Source organism: Malaya genurostris, chromosome 3 (assembly GCF_030247185.1).
Source record: "Malaya genurostris strain Urasoe2022 chromosome 3, Malgen_1.1, whole genome shotgun sequence".
In the NCBI taxonomy this organism is placed as follows: Eukaryota; Metazoa; Arthropoda; class Insecta; order Diptera; family Culicidae; genus Malaya; species Malaya genurostris.
In genome coordinates, this window is record NC_080572.1 from 264101090 (window position 1) to 264119181 (window position 18092).

At 39.9% G+C, this 18092-nt stretch overlaps 1 protein-coding gene across 7 annotated transcripts in view; it reads right to left on the reverse strand.

Moving 5' to 3' along the window:
* The window catches only part of LOC131434544 (RING finger protein nhl-1), a 183005-nt gene that overhangs the window by 46457 nt on the left and 118456 nt on the right, over positions 1-18092 (reverse strand). For 6 of the 7 annotated variants that reach the window (XM_058601359.1, XM_058601353.1, XM_058601354.1 and 3 more), the window contains 9 exons: positions 16494-16629; positions 16292-16434; positions 14943-16229; positions 13503-14203; positions 13173-13406; positions 12431-13111; positions 5568-5727; positions 5354-5494; positions 4257-4333 (listed from right to left, as the gene is read on the reverse strand). In XM_058601359.1, the coding sequence (XP_058457342.1) occupies positions 4257-4333; positions 5354-5494; positions 5568-5727; positions 12431-13111; positions 13173-13406; positions 13503-14203; positions 14943-16229; positions 16292-16434; positions 16494-16629 (3560 nt within the window). Of the gene's footprint in view, positions 1-4256; positions 4334-5353; positions 5495-5567; positions 5728-12430; positions 13112-13172; positions 13427-13502; positions 14204-14942; positions 16230-16291; positions 16435-16493; positions 16630-18092 lie in introns of all 7 variants that reach the window. The other variant, XM_058601360.1, reaches the window with a different exon arrangement.

Genomic DNA, 18092 nt, shown 5'->3' on the forward strand with positions numbered 1-18092 from the left:
TTTAATAACAACTATCAACTGTTTTGTAGTTTCGATTGTTTTGTCGTGAATACGACTTACTTTACTATGGGACACCTTTTCAAAGTTTACCCTATACAAGAATGCGTAGAACTTAATCCCGAATATCTACCGTTGTACTTAACGCAGCAACATAATTTCCTTCAATGTCATCGGAAATACGGTGAACAATTTATGACAAAATTTTCAGTAGTATGAGATAACCACAACTAACTCAAAATTGAAGTTTTCTAAAGTGTTTGGCATGAACTAGCATTAAGGTGAAATTCAGTGCCAAAATAAAATGCGCAAATTTTGCATGAATTGAACGAATCATCGCACAAAGCGTATCGCGCAAAACCGAAACATAGAAATAAGAAATATTTTCAGTGATCGAGTGCAGTGTGCTTACGACATGTTTCGTTCGTTAGTAAAACAGGCACTAATTATGAATAGATACAATCATACTTCATTAACAAAGACATATTTTTGCATGTTGTTTTAGATGGTCATTCATCTTATAATCAAAATGCTCTTATAATTGATCTATTGCGAAATGGTTCATTCTTTGTTACAAATCAAAACCTTTGGAAAACTAGAAACATCTAGTTGATGGAGAGCATATCATGTCAGTGTATAAATGAGTATCATTTTACCATTTTTGATTTAATCGGACTTGTCCCCCGAAATTTTTTGCTCTTGTGTGTTCCGCCTTATAATTGTACCATTACAACTATGAAAAAGACGCATAGAAAATTAGCGAAATTCACACAATCAATCAACTAGTACGTGCGATTATTGATGTTCGGATGTGTGGAAAAAGCACAATTGCATGATTTACATAACAGTACAATAGTAATCTTAAACTTAATATTTTTTAAAAAGTTTTTTCAGAGAAATTCGTAAGAAATTAATTTTGAATAAACCCATCGTGCTACAAATTTTTACCAATTCCATCATGTTTTGGCGCCCTCTAAATGTTACCGCCCGAGGCGATTACCTCACTTGCCTCACCTTCACTACGGTACTGCGATTTGCACATACTACAAACAATACAATTTTATTGGGCATGTTATTGTTACTAAAATGAGTATCTCTGAAGATTATTACTCATGAATTTTTAGTTTAAAAAAACAAAAAATAAACGGATCGGAATCTATTTAGTCAAACATTAAAATGAGAACCATTCGAAACCTGATCATGGTAGCAACATCAGATTAAAATGTTAGTTTGATTTCAGGTCATCTATTTTCAAATCGATATTACATGATGTTATAATTTTGCTATTCACTTAAAAAAAACAAATTTTGTTAAACTCAAACTAATAAAAGCAATGCATTAAAATTGGACCAATTTCAGAAGGCCATACAAAAATGTAAAAGGAAATCTCAATGGTAAAACTATTCCTTCAATCCTTAGTTGTCTTTGAAAACAATGGCGGGTGGGTAATGTCAGAGACATAGCCGAGTTGAAGTGAATACGAATAACAATGACTTGCTGCAACTCAAACTGTGGCCGGTATCAAGCCGGATATTATAGTTCAATATCAAATATGATAACACACAACGAGAGTATAAGAAATATAAAACCCATATCTTCACAATAACGCACGCGCTATCCAATATAATGAACATTTTAACTATAGTGGTTTTACAAAGCAGTGGAAATGTTCTGTGAAGAATATTATTCCTTGTATATTGAACCTAAAATCGTTACCTGTAGCATATCGTCAATGTTTCAATTACTGCATTTTTAATGTCACCGCAATCGGTCGTGTCTTGTACAAAACCCTCTAATTGTTTTAATAGTCTATGTTATGTATGTGTGTATGGGACAAATAAATGAACCGATTTTCAGAAACACAGATTAAAATAAAAAGTTTTATGATCTCATAGGCTGCTATTCAATTTTATCCTGATCCGACTTCCGGTTCCGGAATTACATGGTAATATGTGCAAATTTATGGGAAAATGCGAACTGACATTCGCTCTGAAACTCCTTAATCGATTTTCACAAAATAAGATTTGTTTATTTGTTAAAATAATTCATCTGACAAATAATAGTCTAAATGAAAGGAAAAAGTTACAAACGGTCAATTTATAAAAAAGAAACACTTGATACAAATTAAAAGTTTTGAAATTGTTTAAAATGTCTTCGAAAAGTCGATCCGGATCCTATTTCTGGTTCCGGTATTATAGCACGGAAATTGAAAATTTTTTAATTGCATGAATATGTTTTCACAAATAATAGTAAAATTTCATAGAGATCCGACTTCCGGTTCCGAAATAGTATGGCGATGAGTGTTAAAACTCTCCAACCGTCATACAAAATGACGATGCAAAACCGCTTCGATTTGTGCTGGTATGGAAGAAGAAAACACTACCGGCTTCGCGAACGATGCACACAGCGTGTTTTGTTCAATTTCGTACATGTACGGAAAACAAAAAGAAAACGAAAACTTATAATGTTTTCAAAACACAACCGAATCGATCGTTTGTGATTACATTGATAATAACAACAAAAATAAAAATCCAATCCCAAAGCATGTTTCATTATGCTGCTTGAAAAGTATAGCTGTCCATTTAACTTGAATTTCTTATACATCAGTAACAGAAGCACAGGTTTTCATTTGGTTTCCTTTTCGTGCAATCGACTCAATCTAAATAGTGCATGAGAGGTGAATCAACCAGTTTCGACTTAACAATAGTTTTTTCGATGAACGTATTATATGTTGGTCGAAATTTCTAATGAACATAAACAGATAACAACGAATTTTTATAAGCAGATTTTATCATTATTTAGGCTTGTAAGCCTGACTATTTGATGGCCGCAAAAAAAAAAAAAATTACGACTATGACGGTCTCCGAGTTCCTTCGAAATTATTTTGTAAAAAAAGTTTTTTGCATACAATGAATATGATTTTCGGCTGATTTATATTATGGCTGATTATGGGTTATCGAAACTTCAATTAGTAACCAACAATTTATAATTTTCCCTGTTTATTAAGCTGTTCTCATAACTTACCCTAACACAGAAGTCAATTTCGTATACATAAGATCACTTTGCATTTCGTACAGCATGGACGTGACTATTTAAGCAGCCTCTTCGCTTAGTATTGAACTGACTTGCACTTTGTGCGGTTCGTTAACGCCGTGAAAATAGATTGTGAACACCGTGAAAATAGGCCTCTGGTGGATTTTTATGCGCCGTTCGAGAAGCAATGATTTTAGTTGACGTTCTGCTGATTTTTCGCATTCGAGGTGTTGAACGACCTCGATAATCAAGTGCAAAATGATTTTCATCGGGGGTGACATTATACATTCAATTAGAATCAACTTATCCGTACAAGCGCTCGTACAAAAAGTCTTTCGCTCCGACATAGTTTATGCGTAACATAAGCAGACTAACGGTACTTTTTTTTATAAATCATTCATACTTTTGTAAAAAAACGTCTTTACTTCAGTTTCAGCGATTAGTTATATTTCCTATTTTTATCTATACATTCACGAGAAAAATGAAATCGCATTTTTTTTAATTTAAAAAAATGCGAAATGAAATTCTTACGATGTAATTCACCCGAACACATTTAATGTCTTCCGTAAAGTAGGTTTTAAAACTTTCGTGAATTTTAAAACCATTTCGAAACAGATTTAACTCGGGTTTATTCTGATTCTTTACTATGCTTTATAAACCGAATAATTGGCTGGAATATGGTCTTCAAACAGTTTTCAGTAATCTTTTATTGAGTTTAAAATTTGAATGCTAGATTTATGATGAAACACTCGAGACTGAAATAAGAATTCAACAAAATTCAAAATCGCTTGAGATTGACCATCTCGTCTTCAAAGTGTTGGTTGAAAAATTGGTGGGACGAATAATTTTGAGTTCGCCTCGGGCGCCAGAAACGCTCACTACGGCACTGCCAAATCGTGAAGTTTAGTCAAGTCTTGACAAATACCCGAATTTTCTACCGAACCTAGTAGTCGCCTGTAACTTACAACATTTTATTCATGCGAACCAACGTTTATGGCATATTTCTCCGTGATGCCGAGCCGAAACCATGGGGACCAATTTTTCCATTTGTTTTTTTTGTGCTCAAACGAGATTGTGGGCCCACATCAATTTCGAAGGAAAAAGAAAAAAAAAATGTTTCGTCTGCTTGTCCGAAATTTACACAGTTACGAACCGCAACATGTGATATCTGTCCCCAATTGGTTTCCCGCATGTATGTATTTATGTATGTATGTTCGTAAACTTACCTCGGAAATTTGAATTGACCCTCGTCGGAGCCTTCGCCACCGAATGTGGTCACCACGCGACCGTTGACGTCAAAGATCTACGGGGAAGAGATAGAGAGAGAGAGGGAGGAAAATACCTATAAAAATCATATAAAGTACGAATGAATATTTCAGTGATAATAAGATGATAAACAACAACGCCCTTCCGGTGTCCTGTTCGTGTGTGTGTTTGTGTTTGTGTTTGTGTGTGTGTCCATCAAGTAGTCCATCACACCGGAACGGATTCCGGAAACATGTTGCGCACCGGAGAGTGGGTGCTCTTAAAACGAGATGTGCGTGTTTGGGATGAAAAGGTGCGAACGTCACAAAACACTCGCAACACAGGACAGAGGAGGATGAAGAAAGAAGATGAAAAAAAAAAACGATTCAATATCGAAGTGCTGTTTTTGTTAGATAAGAGCCCTCACCTAGGTCAATCTACACGTATTTGCTGAGCCGAAATATTGGTTTCGTTGATGAAATGCCACTTGATAAGGGTCCTGTCACACGGGGGGACAGCAGCAGCAGGCAGCAAAAGCTGATGAATGGAACCGAATCGAATGAGATGGACTTTTATTGTCGGCTTACGCACCGACCGTGTTTGACCGGAAACAGTCTGCTTAAATGAAGGAACCGAAACGATTGGAACGGATAACTGGACTGGCAGATGGACACATGGACAAATGAACGAATGAACGAACCAACGGACGGTTTTGGTCCCATTGTTAGGAAAGGAATTCATCTGTTTTTACACCGGCCAAAAACACGTGTGAACAATATGTTCGACCAGATTGCCCTCTTATTGAAATTCCATCTTGATACAGCGTTGAATGGTGGATGGTTTTGTTGTTCGCCAAATCCAACCAACGAAAAATGGTTTCATTTTCATAGGGAGACCTCCGGCAGGTCACGGATATCTGTTTATATATTCTGTGAGTGTTTCACAACAAAAAACCCCCAAACTCCAAACCGACACACAAACATTTAAGCCTCCTTTGAACTTGATCCGAAAATTCCCGAAATCCGGGGCATCGAACTGCCGGGCCCCCCTTTTTCCCGTCCCTCCTGAGTCCTCTTACCTGAATGCGATGGTTGTTCGAATCGGAAACAACAACACGGTTCGTGTTGGACACTGCGATGTAATGTGGATGTTCGAGTTGACCTTCGTCCTTGCCGCACGAGCCGAACTTGCCGATGAAGGTACCATCCGATTGGAATACCTACGGAAAACGGGATAGCATTAGTAACCACCTTCGCTTTGAGGATCAGTTCGACCCAGGAATCCGTCCGTACCTGTATGCGGTGATTTTCCTTGTCGCACACGTAAATGAATCCTAACGCATCGGTTGTGATACCCCACGGGTAGTTGAATTTCCCGTCCGCTGTGCCCTGGGTGCCAAACGAGCGCAGGAAGCGACCGGCTGGATCCAGTACCTGAATGCGGTGGTTGTATCTGTTCGGAATAGTATCATTAGTTAAATAGTTCTACAGATTCTTTGAAAAATATTTCAACACTACTTTCATACGCATCTGTTATTTCCTATGCACCATTGCTTACATTTCATTCCATTACTGTACTGAGTCTCAAGTTCCGGTGCATTTAATTTTCATGGAAATGTGAAGCGTGAACAGTTCGTGCACAAATTCCCAACGTTTCTCAGAGCTTTTCGCAACGCGATTCGGAAACATGGTGAGGTGTTTTTCCCTCTCAGGACAAGCTAGAATCTGGGCGTAAATCGGACTTAGCGTACCAAAATCATGACCGGAAAATCGTACAAGCTTTCATCCATGAAAAAAAAAAATCTTTTCGCCTGAAATGTGACTAAAAGCCTAATGACGTCTACCAAGTGAAGTAAGAAAAAACCGAGACGAATTAAAAATGAAAAGACAGCACTCTTTAGTTATGTAATAATCTGCAACCGGGTGACTAGCCCTAAACGAGCGGTGCAAGTCAAAATACTAGAGAAACTCGGTGAAAAATAAATGGTTTGGCAAGCAATATGTGCACGTGGAAAGGTTTCCAATTGATTTGTAAGATATTGAATACGATGTTTGCGCCCGAGAATGCGGCGTCTATTGTTAATTATCCGAATACATCAGTCACCAGTAATGTATCAGTTTATCAGTTGAACTTGTTAAAATAAATTTAAATCAAAATCTTTTTCATAAAAACATAATCAAACAAGGTCAAAGATGAAAAGTTTATACTAAGTAACTTTTCATGTAACAAAACTAAAATAACATGATATGTAAAAATCCTTCTTATTCCACCTAGTGGTGTGACAATGCCTTTCTCTTTCATCAAAACAGTCTCATAAAAACATTTTTTATCTTTTTACAAAATAATTTGTGACATTAATTTGGGCTCATTTCTGACACCAATTGATTCAGATTGAATCGAGTAGTTCACAAAAGCATGCTTCAGTGTTTATATCACATTGTAGGCATCATTTTTCCAACCAATCGCTTGACATTTGCGTTGCCTATTTGTATGAGAAGAGTGATGCTAATATAAAAACCCTTCTTAATCCACCTAGTGGTGTGATAATGCCTTTCTCTTCTTTCATTACAGTCTCATGAAAATATGTTTCATACTTTTATTAAATATATTTGGATACTAATTTTGACACCAATTGATTCAGATTGATTCGAGTAGTTCACAAAAGCATGCTTCAGTGTTTATGTCACACAGTCAGCATCATTTTTCCAAACTAGTGCTTGACATTTGCGTTGCCTATTTTTAATCAGTGATGCTAATCTAAAAAAGCCTTCTTAGTCCACTTAGTGGAATTTTCATATATTTTGAAAAATCACCATAGGGAGTACATGAAATTTTCGAAATCGAAAAAAAATGGAACCAAAAGTCACAACCATTTGATCTTAGAACTTGATTAACGGCCCGACAGTAGCTTTCAAACGAGCCCAAGTTTGTTCAAATCGGTTCAGCCATCTCTGAGAAAATTGAGCGCGTTCAAATATCCTCGAAAAGTGCACACACACAGGTATTTTACGATCTCGTCGAACTGAATCGAATGGTATATAACACAAAATTTCAAAATTGCAAGTTGGAATCAAATAAAATTCACCAATTCTGTATGGGACCATTGGTTTATTTTAATTTTAATTTTCGTTTATTAAATTTGTTTTGGTCTTGATTTAGTTTCTCTATTCCCGATATTTTCGAAACAGAATTCGGAAATGGGTGTAGACGAATTCAGTTAAATTCGCGTAACCATTTCATTATGTTCTAAATTTTTGAAAATCGGTGTAGCCATCTTAGAGAAATTGTAGTGCGTTCCATATAAAATTATTGAGTACCTTCCGAGATCGAATACCGAGTACCGGTAAAACTAAAATAAGTTTATTTGGTCGTCGACTCTCAAAATCTGTGAATCTGATAAATTTTTAAGAAATTTTTTACACTAATTACCCAGTATCTCCTAAACCGAAAGTCATATCTGACTTAAAAAACATGCAGTTTTTATGGAACCTTAAGACCTTTCATTTAAATATTAGAAGGACGAAATCAGCTTGGCCATTTACGAGCAAAATGAAAGACGTTATTTTTATTTCATTGTATATATTATCCTGTAGTTCTGGAACCAGAAGTCAGATCCAAATGAAATTCAGAAACCTTTTATGGAAGCATTGAACTGTTCATATACACTGGGGTCTCTTTTTGCGCGGTTTTTTTTACGCGGATTTCCGAAGTTACGCGGTTTTTTTGTACGCGGATTTCCGAAGTTACGCGGTTTTTTTACGCGGATTTCCCAAGTTACGCGGTTTTTTTTGCGCGGTTTTATTTTATGCGGTACGTATCCCCCGCGTAAAAAGAGACCCCAGTGTAAGTCTAAGTTTGCAGAAATCAGTTAAGCCATCTACGAGAAAAATTAATGAAATAATTTTTCACACACAAATTTGCTTATCTCGACGAGCTTTTTCGGATGGTATGAGGGTGTAAGAAATTGTGTTCTGCTAAAAACTGAAAATTTTGATATTAAACTTCGTATAACTCAAAAAGTAAACATCCGATCTCAAAACGATTCAATAGCATTCAGGGTTCAGGGAGACCTTTCATTGGCGACTAGTTCGATCAAACTCACACACACACACACACACGAACATTTGCTCAGTTCGTCAAGATGAATCGGTTGTTATATGACACCTCCGGGCCTTAGAAATTTTTTCTAAAGTTTGAGCGAATTCTATACCTATTTTTCATATTTATAAAAAAGGTAAAAACGCAATAAGCATGGAGAAATGCGTAGACGAGAGCTGCACTATGTAAACCAACAAGCTGACTTGGAAAGGTTTATGAATGCGACAGTCCAACGTGAGATACAGTAGAGAACCTGTAAGAGGCCGTCAATTACGGGGTAGATCTCGCATTCGTTTGGTGTGGAAAATCGAGATCGCCTAAGATTGAGTACCCTGGAAATATCGGCTCACAAATCCGGAAAGAAATAATCGTCATCAAAGTTCTGTATGTTGCTAGTTTTGTGACCGTTGGGACCGCCCATTTGTGAAAAAGCTACAAACCCTATACCACAATAGCTTCAGTATTGAATCAATTCGCACAGGAAGCAGTTCTGCTGCGGGACGTTCGCAGAGACAGTTTCGCTTCAAACTAGAGCGATTGCGTCATCCAGCTGCTGATCGTTTGCATTGGAGTAACATACAACGAAAAGTGGACAACAATGGGGAACATTATGCAAAATTAGCCCTTCTAATGGTTCCAAATCAACTATTTGAATCACTTATCTGTTTAAATATGCAAATTGTAAGTGAGTTTAGTAGAGGTTTGCAGTCTGATAGACTCCAATGAAAAATTTTCGCATGTTTTTATCGGTTCTTTTTTATTTGGATTTAGTTTGCTTAGGTTTGAGTCAGATATTTTATTGTTAATTACATTTGCATTAAATCAAAGGGAATTTTACGTATGATTCACATAAAAGGTCTTATGGTCCAACATAAAGTTCCTGAATTTCATTTGGATCCAACTTCCATAAGCAAATTTATGAAATTTCTTAACCGATTTTCACAAACTAGGAATCAAATAGAAGTACTTGAAACTTTTTAAAAAGTCTCCGAAAAGTCGATCCGAATCCGAGTTGCGGTCCCGCTTTAGCGATAGCGATAAGTGAAAAATTTTTCAATTTCATGAATATTTTTTCACAACTGATGGCGAAAGGAGGTGCAAATTTTCATAAAACTTACTGTCATATTCATCCAGTTGACAGATCTTGTTAGTTGGAGGATATATAAACCTAATTTGGGATTACTAGTCCCCGGGTACCGGATCTGAAAGCACCGATAATAGTGAAGTAATATTTCAAAAACGGAACTCACTTCGATTTCTCAGCAACGGTTAAACCGATTTTCACAAATCATGATTCCAATCAAAGCTCTCATTATTTTAAAAGATAGTGTACAATGTCATCCAGACCCGACTTCCGGTTCGGAAATTATACGACGATAAGTGTCAAAACATTCAAACCGTCATACAAAATTACGCTACAAAACCGGTACGCATCGGTACCCACTGGTACGGAAGAAGAAAACACCATCGGCTTTGATCCGTTCGCAGCGTGCTTTGTTCAATGTCGCACAACGAGCATGGATGTAAATTTGTAAATCTTTCATTCAATTTGTACCTACTTGTCAATGTTATTACAAAATCATGATAACGATGCTTTTCTATGAAAGTACACTTATTTCCTTTCTCATATAGAAAGTTTATGCAAACACTTGAAAAATTGATTGTGAAAATTGGCCCGAAGGGCTTAGTATTCTGTACCATTTGACACAGTTCATCTAGCTGAGCTATGTATGTTTCTGTGCGTGTATGTGTGTGAGTATGTGTCAAATAATGTCACTCATAAAATAAAGATTCTCATAGTCCCCTAAGTTGCTATTAAATTTAATCATGCTTTCATAGGGTAAAAGGAGGTTAAAATTGCAGTTCGTCATTTAGAGCGACGATGCAAAAAAAATTATAGATTTGTCACAAAACTGATTCAATGTGTACGCTATATTCGTTTCTTACTAAACGAACCGACTTCGGCTATACTGGTTCCCAGTTCCCGGTTCCAAAAGTACCTGAAATATTAGTCAAAAACTCTATAATGAGACGCACTCATTTTTCTCAGCGATGATTTGATCGATTTCAACAAACTTAGGCCAAACTAAAGGTTCCTATAGTCTCATAGGTAGCTGTTAAATTTCATTTGGGTTCGACTTCCGGTTCGAGAACTATAAAGTAAAGTGTGTTTAACCATCTAGTGTGACGATGCAAAATTAAGAAAAAAAATTATTAACTTGACACAACTGTTTACAAATTGAAAAGGTTATGCTATTTCATACCGAAAGAAAGTTTCTTATTTAAATCAAGATTAAAAAAAAATTCTTGACAGCATCCTATAGTGAAATTTTTGGGAATATAAGTAATATGAGAAAGACATCATTACACCACTTGGAGAATTAAAAAAGGTTTTAATGTCGTTTTTGCTTAATGCCAAATCTATCCCCATTCCCACTCTAACTGCTGTCAAGCCGTTTGCTTGAAGCCAGCTTCGAATCTGGTTTCAACGAAATTGGCATCGTTATCGAGGTAGTTTCGAACCTGATTCATTTACCGAACTAAGCTAAGTGGGAACGCACTTTAGTTTCGTGAAAAGTTTTTGTTTGATAAAACTACCTTGAATCAGTTTCAGTTTTTAACGGTCTTTTAAAATTACGCTTCCGAGAAAAACGCGTCTAAATTTTATTATCGTCAAAATTGAAGGTAACAATTTATTTTTCTAGGGGTCGAAAATTCATATTTTTTGTTTGTATTTTGTTATAATAAAAAAATTTAGAATGTTTTGTCAAACTTTTAAGCCAGTCGAAGCTGAATGATTGTGTCTGTGTGCCGAGCTCATACTGCGAAGAGAACACTCGTCACAGTATAAGATAAGAAAAGATAAAGGCCCATGACTGCCAGTGTTTTGCTCCGATAAGCTTGAAAATGTTACAAAACATTCTTGAAATGTTTTGCTGTCAGAAAATAGAAAGAAAAAAATAAAAGAAAAAAAAAAGTGTTAGACCCCATCTGCCCCTTAATCATTAAATCAGTACCAGCTGGATTAAAAAACAGACTTTAAATACTGTGCCATTACACTTTGACCGGCAATAAGGCGGTACTAAAAAGAGCAAAAAACTGAATGTCCGGTTGCAGAACTGCAAACTGTGTGAACTACTTGCTTGCTGCTGCGATTTATGAACTTTTTTAGACCTAAAAGAACCATGTCGTGATATTGTTGGAAATAATTTGCCCTGGTACTGTTCAAACGAAACTCAATCAATAAACCACGACACGAGTAGGTGTTGACTACACACTTAGAAAAATTCACATCTTTATAGATGCACTGAAGCTTACATCGATACAGACGCAACATGTATTTTTAAATTTTAATAGATGTAATATTGTGTCATCAACGAAGGAACTACGGCATGCTTGAATTTACGTCTTGCTTGATTTTTTTACAAGGGTGTAGGTTTGAACGCTTTAATCTCATCAGCGTTTATATTTAGTACACAGAAAAAAATTATGAGTTTTACATGTGTCATAATTCTAAAAACGACACAATTCATAACTATTTAACTTGTCAAATGACGCAATATTCCTTTCGTACAGAATTTTACAGGTTTCAAATGTAATCTGCACTCGGCTACCAAGTGCCACTGTATGGATTTGTATGTAATATTTATTCATTATCCAGATATGTGTGTCTGTGGCTCAGTCGAATCAATGACGTACTTTGTGATCTAATGTTTCTCGGTTCAAGTCGCGCTGTTGCTATTGTTATTTTGTTTTTTTTTTTATTTCATTCGATTTCAGCCATGTAATTTTCAAATCACTCAATTTTACATGTTCTTGAATACAAATTTGTGTGAAATACGATGCTCAATTTATGTGCATTTTACGAGATATAAAATCACAAGACTTTTTTCGAACTGTGCAGTTTAATTTCAACTGCTAATCCATTGATAAGATGAAGACGAAACGCGGAAGGATAAAAATAAAAAAATGTGCATATTTTTTTTATAAAAACCCGTACCGATTTTTACAGATCAAACGCTTTTGAGTAATCGAATTTAAATCTCACGCCAATTACCTGTCGGCAATGATGAACTGTCCGATCCGGTTGACGGCCACGCCGGCCAGACAATCGAACTCTCCGTTCCCGTTGCCGTACTGGCCGAACTCCTTGACGAAGATGCCATTCGAGTCGAACACCTGGACGCGATGGTTGGACGAATCCGCGACCACGATGCTATTGTCGGGGCCCACGGCAATGCCGCGGGGCCACGTGAAGGAACCTGGTTCGCTCCCCCGACCTCCTATCTGGAACAGTTGTCGGCGCTTCTGCAGGTACTGCGTCCTAGGGGACATACCTGCTGCCCCTGGTATACCGACTACTGCCGCCGTAGGAGAGGTAGGGGAGCCTACCCCGTTTTTTGAATCGTCGTCGGAGCTGAGGATGTCTGTTTGGCGCAGGGGCAAACCTAGGCTCAATCTTCGTGCAGCGGCTGACGACGATGCAGACGATGTCGACGGGGTGGCCAGCGATGAGGAGGCGTTGGATAGCGAGGACGATGGCGTTTCCTTACTATCCTTGGCGGAACGGTTGCCGTATTTGTTCTTGAGGTAGCGGGCCCAGGAACTGAGGGCAGCTCCATCTTTATCGCTACCGGTGCTACGATCCGGTGAAGGTTCGCGTGATTTTAACGCATGCGTCGAGCGACTACGTGACAGATCGGCCGGTTGGGATGCGAGAGAGGATGATGCTCCATATCTGAAAGGAGCATGTTAGCCATTATTGTAACGCGTGATCAGTTGGAATTTCTAGTTCTGACCTAGAAGCCAGATATGCTGATGGTGAGGATGTCGTCGGTGAGACCGGTTCGTCATCTTCGTCATCGTTTCCGAAGTTGTGCGATGAGCGGCTTCGTGCTAACCGATTGCGACGATCCTGCAGGGCAGTAAAGCGGCTGCGGTTGCTCCGACTGTCGGAGTCATCTCCCGTGGCGTCGTCTTCGGGAGCAACCACGGCCGTACTTTTGCTTTTGTTCAGGAACCGGCTCGTATATCTGAAAGCATAGAATGTGTCCTACAAACGGATACCGGGAAAGAAAAGAAGGAAAGAAAAGCAAGCAGATAGTGATGCAATTGAAGCAAGACGTTACCCGGAGCTGCCAAATTTGCTCTCCTCTGGTTCCACGTGGGCAGTGGTTCGCGAACGGAGCGCAGACGATGTTGAGCTTCCGTATTTGGGACTTTCATCCCGGTCGTAATTGCTACGATAATTTGTGGGGCTTGAGTAGCCGCTGGATCGTGGTTCTTCACGTGAGTTCCGCTTGGAATCGAGTGCGGCCGCTTCACGAGCTTGAATTCGACTGAACAACGGAGAATTAGGTGTTTCCGAACGAATCGAGGGAGAAGTTACGGTTGGAGTTGGTTTGGGTGCCGGTTTCACCGGTTCTTCCTCTTCCTCTTCATCTGATTCTTCTTCCGATGAAGTTTCTTCTTCACTGCTGCTTTCGGATTCTTCCTTCTTAGCCGACGGTGGCGGTGCGGGCTGTGTCTGCGGCAGGAACCGACTCTGGAACGGTTTTCTCTCGGTGGTCGCGGTCGAGGTCGGTGATGCAGTGTTCCGTGCGGGTTCGGAGTTTTTCAGAATCGAAGCTTTCGGCTTTGGTGGTTCCTCAGTGCGAACTGGCGACGATGGAGCCGGCGATGCACTGGAAGATTCGCCGGACGACGAACTGGACTCGCTACTTTCCGAACGGGCAGGTTTTTTCGATTGAGGGCCCGGGGTTCCCGACTTTACCGTAGAAGACTGACGGGAGCGACTAGTGCGTTCCGTTTCGTCCTGGTCGCTATCGGCCTGATGGCGTAATTGATGATTGATGGTATGAAAAACAGAGACGGAAGAGGTTCATTTGATGTAAGAGATGTTGATGTGGACATTTAATTAGTTGAATCGTGTTTTTTTTTATTGTCGACAGAGAGCATCATGTGGTTTCATTTGGTCCGCGTCGGATGACCAGGATGGGACTGTGTACCTGTGCGTGTGTGTGTTTGGAGTTTTTGTTGTTCAACCACATTCGCGACTGGAATTTAGATTTAGCCGCAGCTCTATGAAGACAATTTGATAAATTGAATATTTTTCTCCTACGGCACAAGGCTTTTTTATTTAAATTTCGCGATGCTTCAACAATGGGAAAGAAATATTGATCAGTGAGTTGGACTTCGTTTGTTATTGACGAGACGTGGCGAAAGGTAAATTACTTTGGTGAGTTACAGTTTCGAGTCGGTGAAACATTGAATGCAGATTTGAAGTTTTAGGTGCAGTTAATACTGTTTTTGTTTTGCTAACAAAAATCCAAGTTACGGTGGGTTGATAAATTGACGAGCGTTTCTCTCTCACATACACACATTATTCGATAGCGCGCGAGACATTTCGGGATATACAAAGTAATACTTAGCAGCGAAAATTGTTGAAATGTCTTTTTTTCGTTGAAACTGTAGTGTATTTGATTGCATCTAAAAGTTTCCACTAGGTTTGTAACTAAGAAATAATCGATATCACTAGAATTAAGTTATGGTTCCTCTTCGGATCTCACCTCGACATGCGGAGACGAACGCCGAACCGGCGAACTCGGAGAACTGTCACTATCGTCACTAGCCGCTCCTGCTGACGCCGCAGTTACCCGTCCTTTCAGGGCGGAAACTCGGTCGGCAGCAGGACGCTCGGGCTCCGTCGCTACCGGGGAAGTTGGCGTGGCCGCCGCGTTCGTCGTAGCACTCGTAGAAGCTCCCTTGTTCTGTCGCTTGATCTTGGCGATCTCATCATCTTCGGATAGTTGTCTGGCTGTCGTGACCTTCGGTTTAATTGCAGCGAGTGGTGAAGGCTTCGGCAACGTTGGGGTCGTCACGGGAGAAGCTTTCTTGGTTTTACCTTTTTCCGTATCCTGAAGTCGTTTCATTACCCGTGGTGAATCCATCAGTCTGAAGATTCCACTCAACGGGCCCTTGGCGACATCCTCGGTGCTGGATACCTTGTTGGTTTTCTCTTCCTTTTCGTTGAAGCGCACCTGTTTCGACTCATTGTCCGAGTCATTGTCCATCTGGTGGCTGCGGGCGAACCGAGACCGGAAACGGCCCTTCGTGGACCTGCTAGCGGGTTCATCGTCATAGTCATAATCGTTTCCACGACCATACCGAGACTCATTTCCGTACTTCTCTTTCTCCGGTGGTGGTTTAATCGGCCTCTCTCCGAAGCGACGTCCTCCTAGCAACGGTTCCTCATCCGCATTCCATCCTTGGGCTTCCTGTTGACGAAATTGAGCCGCCAACCGGTGATCGCTCTTCGATCGCATCAATCCCGGCCCTGAAGGTGGTTGCAGCAACATGCTCTGACTTTGACTTGTACCGACGGAATCCGATGGCAGCTTCAAATCCCCGTACGACGACACTTCCATGATCAGCTTGTTCGGGTCGATATTCATGATAAATCGAACCTTTCGGCTGTAATCCATTGTTTCGCAGTCGAAATTCCTGATGAAGTCAACCGTTCGTAGGAAGATTTCCTTCGTGTCCATCAGCTCACAGTCATCCCACTCAACCGAGCCCTCGTTCATGTACTTTTCGGCCAAATCAGAGTTGCTCTGAATGTTGGCAATTTCCAGTTCCAAATTTTCCCTCATCGTTACAACGTTCTTCAGCTCCGTCGACAGATACTTGTCCATCTCACCACGCAGATGATCTGTCCGGTCTTTGAGTGACTTCTGGAGTCGACGGTAGATCTCGTCGATTTCCTCCGATACACTGCCGCAATTGTTCTGTAGATTTTGGGCATTTTTCTCGACCACCGCGAGAACTTCCTTCAGACGGTGAAGACCGCGTCGGATCTATGAAAAAAAAACAAGGAATTGTTTTCAACTTTCACTAGCCAGGCGTCAAGATTCCCTACCTGATTATTTATACGATTGATCTCCCGCCGTAGAATGTCCATGTGGGCACTTTTGCAGTCCGGACAGATCTTCTTGTCGCAGTGCACGCACTGAGTGCAGTAGGCTTTCTCAGAGCAAACGTTGCAGCGTTCCATCACTTGACCTAAAGGGCAATGAGTTAGGTTAGACCGTTGTGCAGGGTCAATGCCTTAGGTGACTTACCGGAGGTGGGATCTGGTAGTTCGCCAGTAATTTCGATGTGTAGCTCTAGGAACCGTTGCAGCGTCACGTTGGTCGGAAAGCCCTGCACTCCCTGGTAGGGGATGCGGTGTTCCGCGCGACATTCGGGGCATTTTACCTGACGATAATCCAAAGCACGGTTGAGTAAAGAGAAAATAAATATTAGGAAGAATTAAAGTTTGTTATTGGAAATACTGATCAGTTTATTTGCATGGATTCTACGAAAAGAGTCTTCGATTCATGAGTGCTGATGTTTAGTTTTTAATTTGTTATGCCACCTACCAAAACCCCAAATGAATAAACATGTATTTCTTATCCGATATCAGATAATGAATTCGATATCGGAAACCAGATGTAAGAAATCGGGAATTGGAAATCGGAAATTACAAACTGGAACTCCTAACCTCGCAACTCCGGGTTGTCGGGTCAATGCATAGGGCGCTGGTCTTACAAGCCAGACGTCGTATGTTCGAGCCCCGACCTGGAAGAATTCTTTACGCTAGTAGGATCGTGGTGCAAGCCATGCAAATAACGGTTATATGCCACAAAAAATATTCTGCCAAGACTTTGCTTGGACTTCTGAACTCGATACTTAGAATTCGGATCTCGGATCTCAGAAATCCAAATTCGGAGCTCGAAACTCGAAACTCGGGTCTTGGATCTTGGATCTTGGATCTTGAATCTTGAATCTTGGATCTTGGATCTTGGATCTTGGATCTTGGATCTTGGATCTTGGATCTTGGATCTTGGATCTTGGATCTTGGATCTTGGATCTTGGATCTTGGATCTTGGATCTTGGATCTTGGATCTTGGATCTTGGATCTTGGATCTTGGATCTTGGATCTTGGATCTTGGATCTTGGATCTTGGATCTTGGATCTTGGATCTTGGATCTTGGATCTTGGATCTTGGATCTTGGATCTTGGATCTTGGATCTTGGATCTTGGATCTTGGATCTTGGATCTTGGATCTTGGATCTTGGATCTTGGATCTTGGATCTTGGATCTTGGATCTTGGATCTTGGATCTTGGATCTTGGATCTTGGATCTTGGATCTTGGATCTTGGATCTTGGATCTTGGATCTTGGATCTTGGATCTTGGATCTTGGATCTTGGATCTTGGATCTTGGATCTTGGATCTTGGATCTTGGATCTTGGATCTTGGATCTTGGATCTTGGATCTTGGATCTTGGATCTTGGATCTTGGATCTTGGATCTTGGATCTTGGATCTTGGATCTTGGATCTTGGATCTTGGATCTTGGATCTTGGATCTTGGATCTTGGATCTTGGATCTTGGATCTTGGATCTTAGATCTTGGATCTTGGATCTTGGATCTTGGATCTTGGATCTTGGATCTTGGATCTTGGATCTTGGATCTTGGATCTTGGATCTTGGATCTTGGATCTTGGATCTTGGATCTTGGATCTTGGATCTTGGATCTTGGATCTTGGATCTTAGATCTTGGATCTTGGATCTTGGATCTTGGATCTTGGATCTTGGATCTTGGATCTTGGATCTTGGATCTTGGATCTTGGATCTTGGATCTTGGATCTTGGATCTTGGATCTTGGATCTTGGATCTT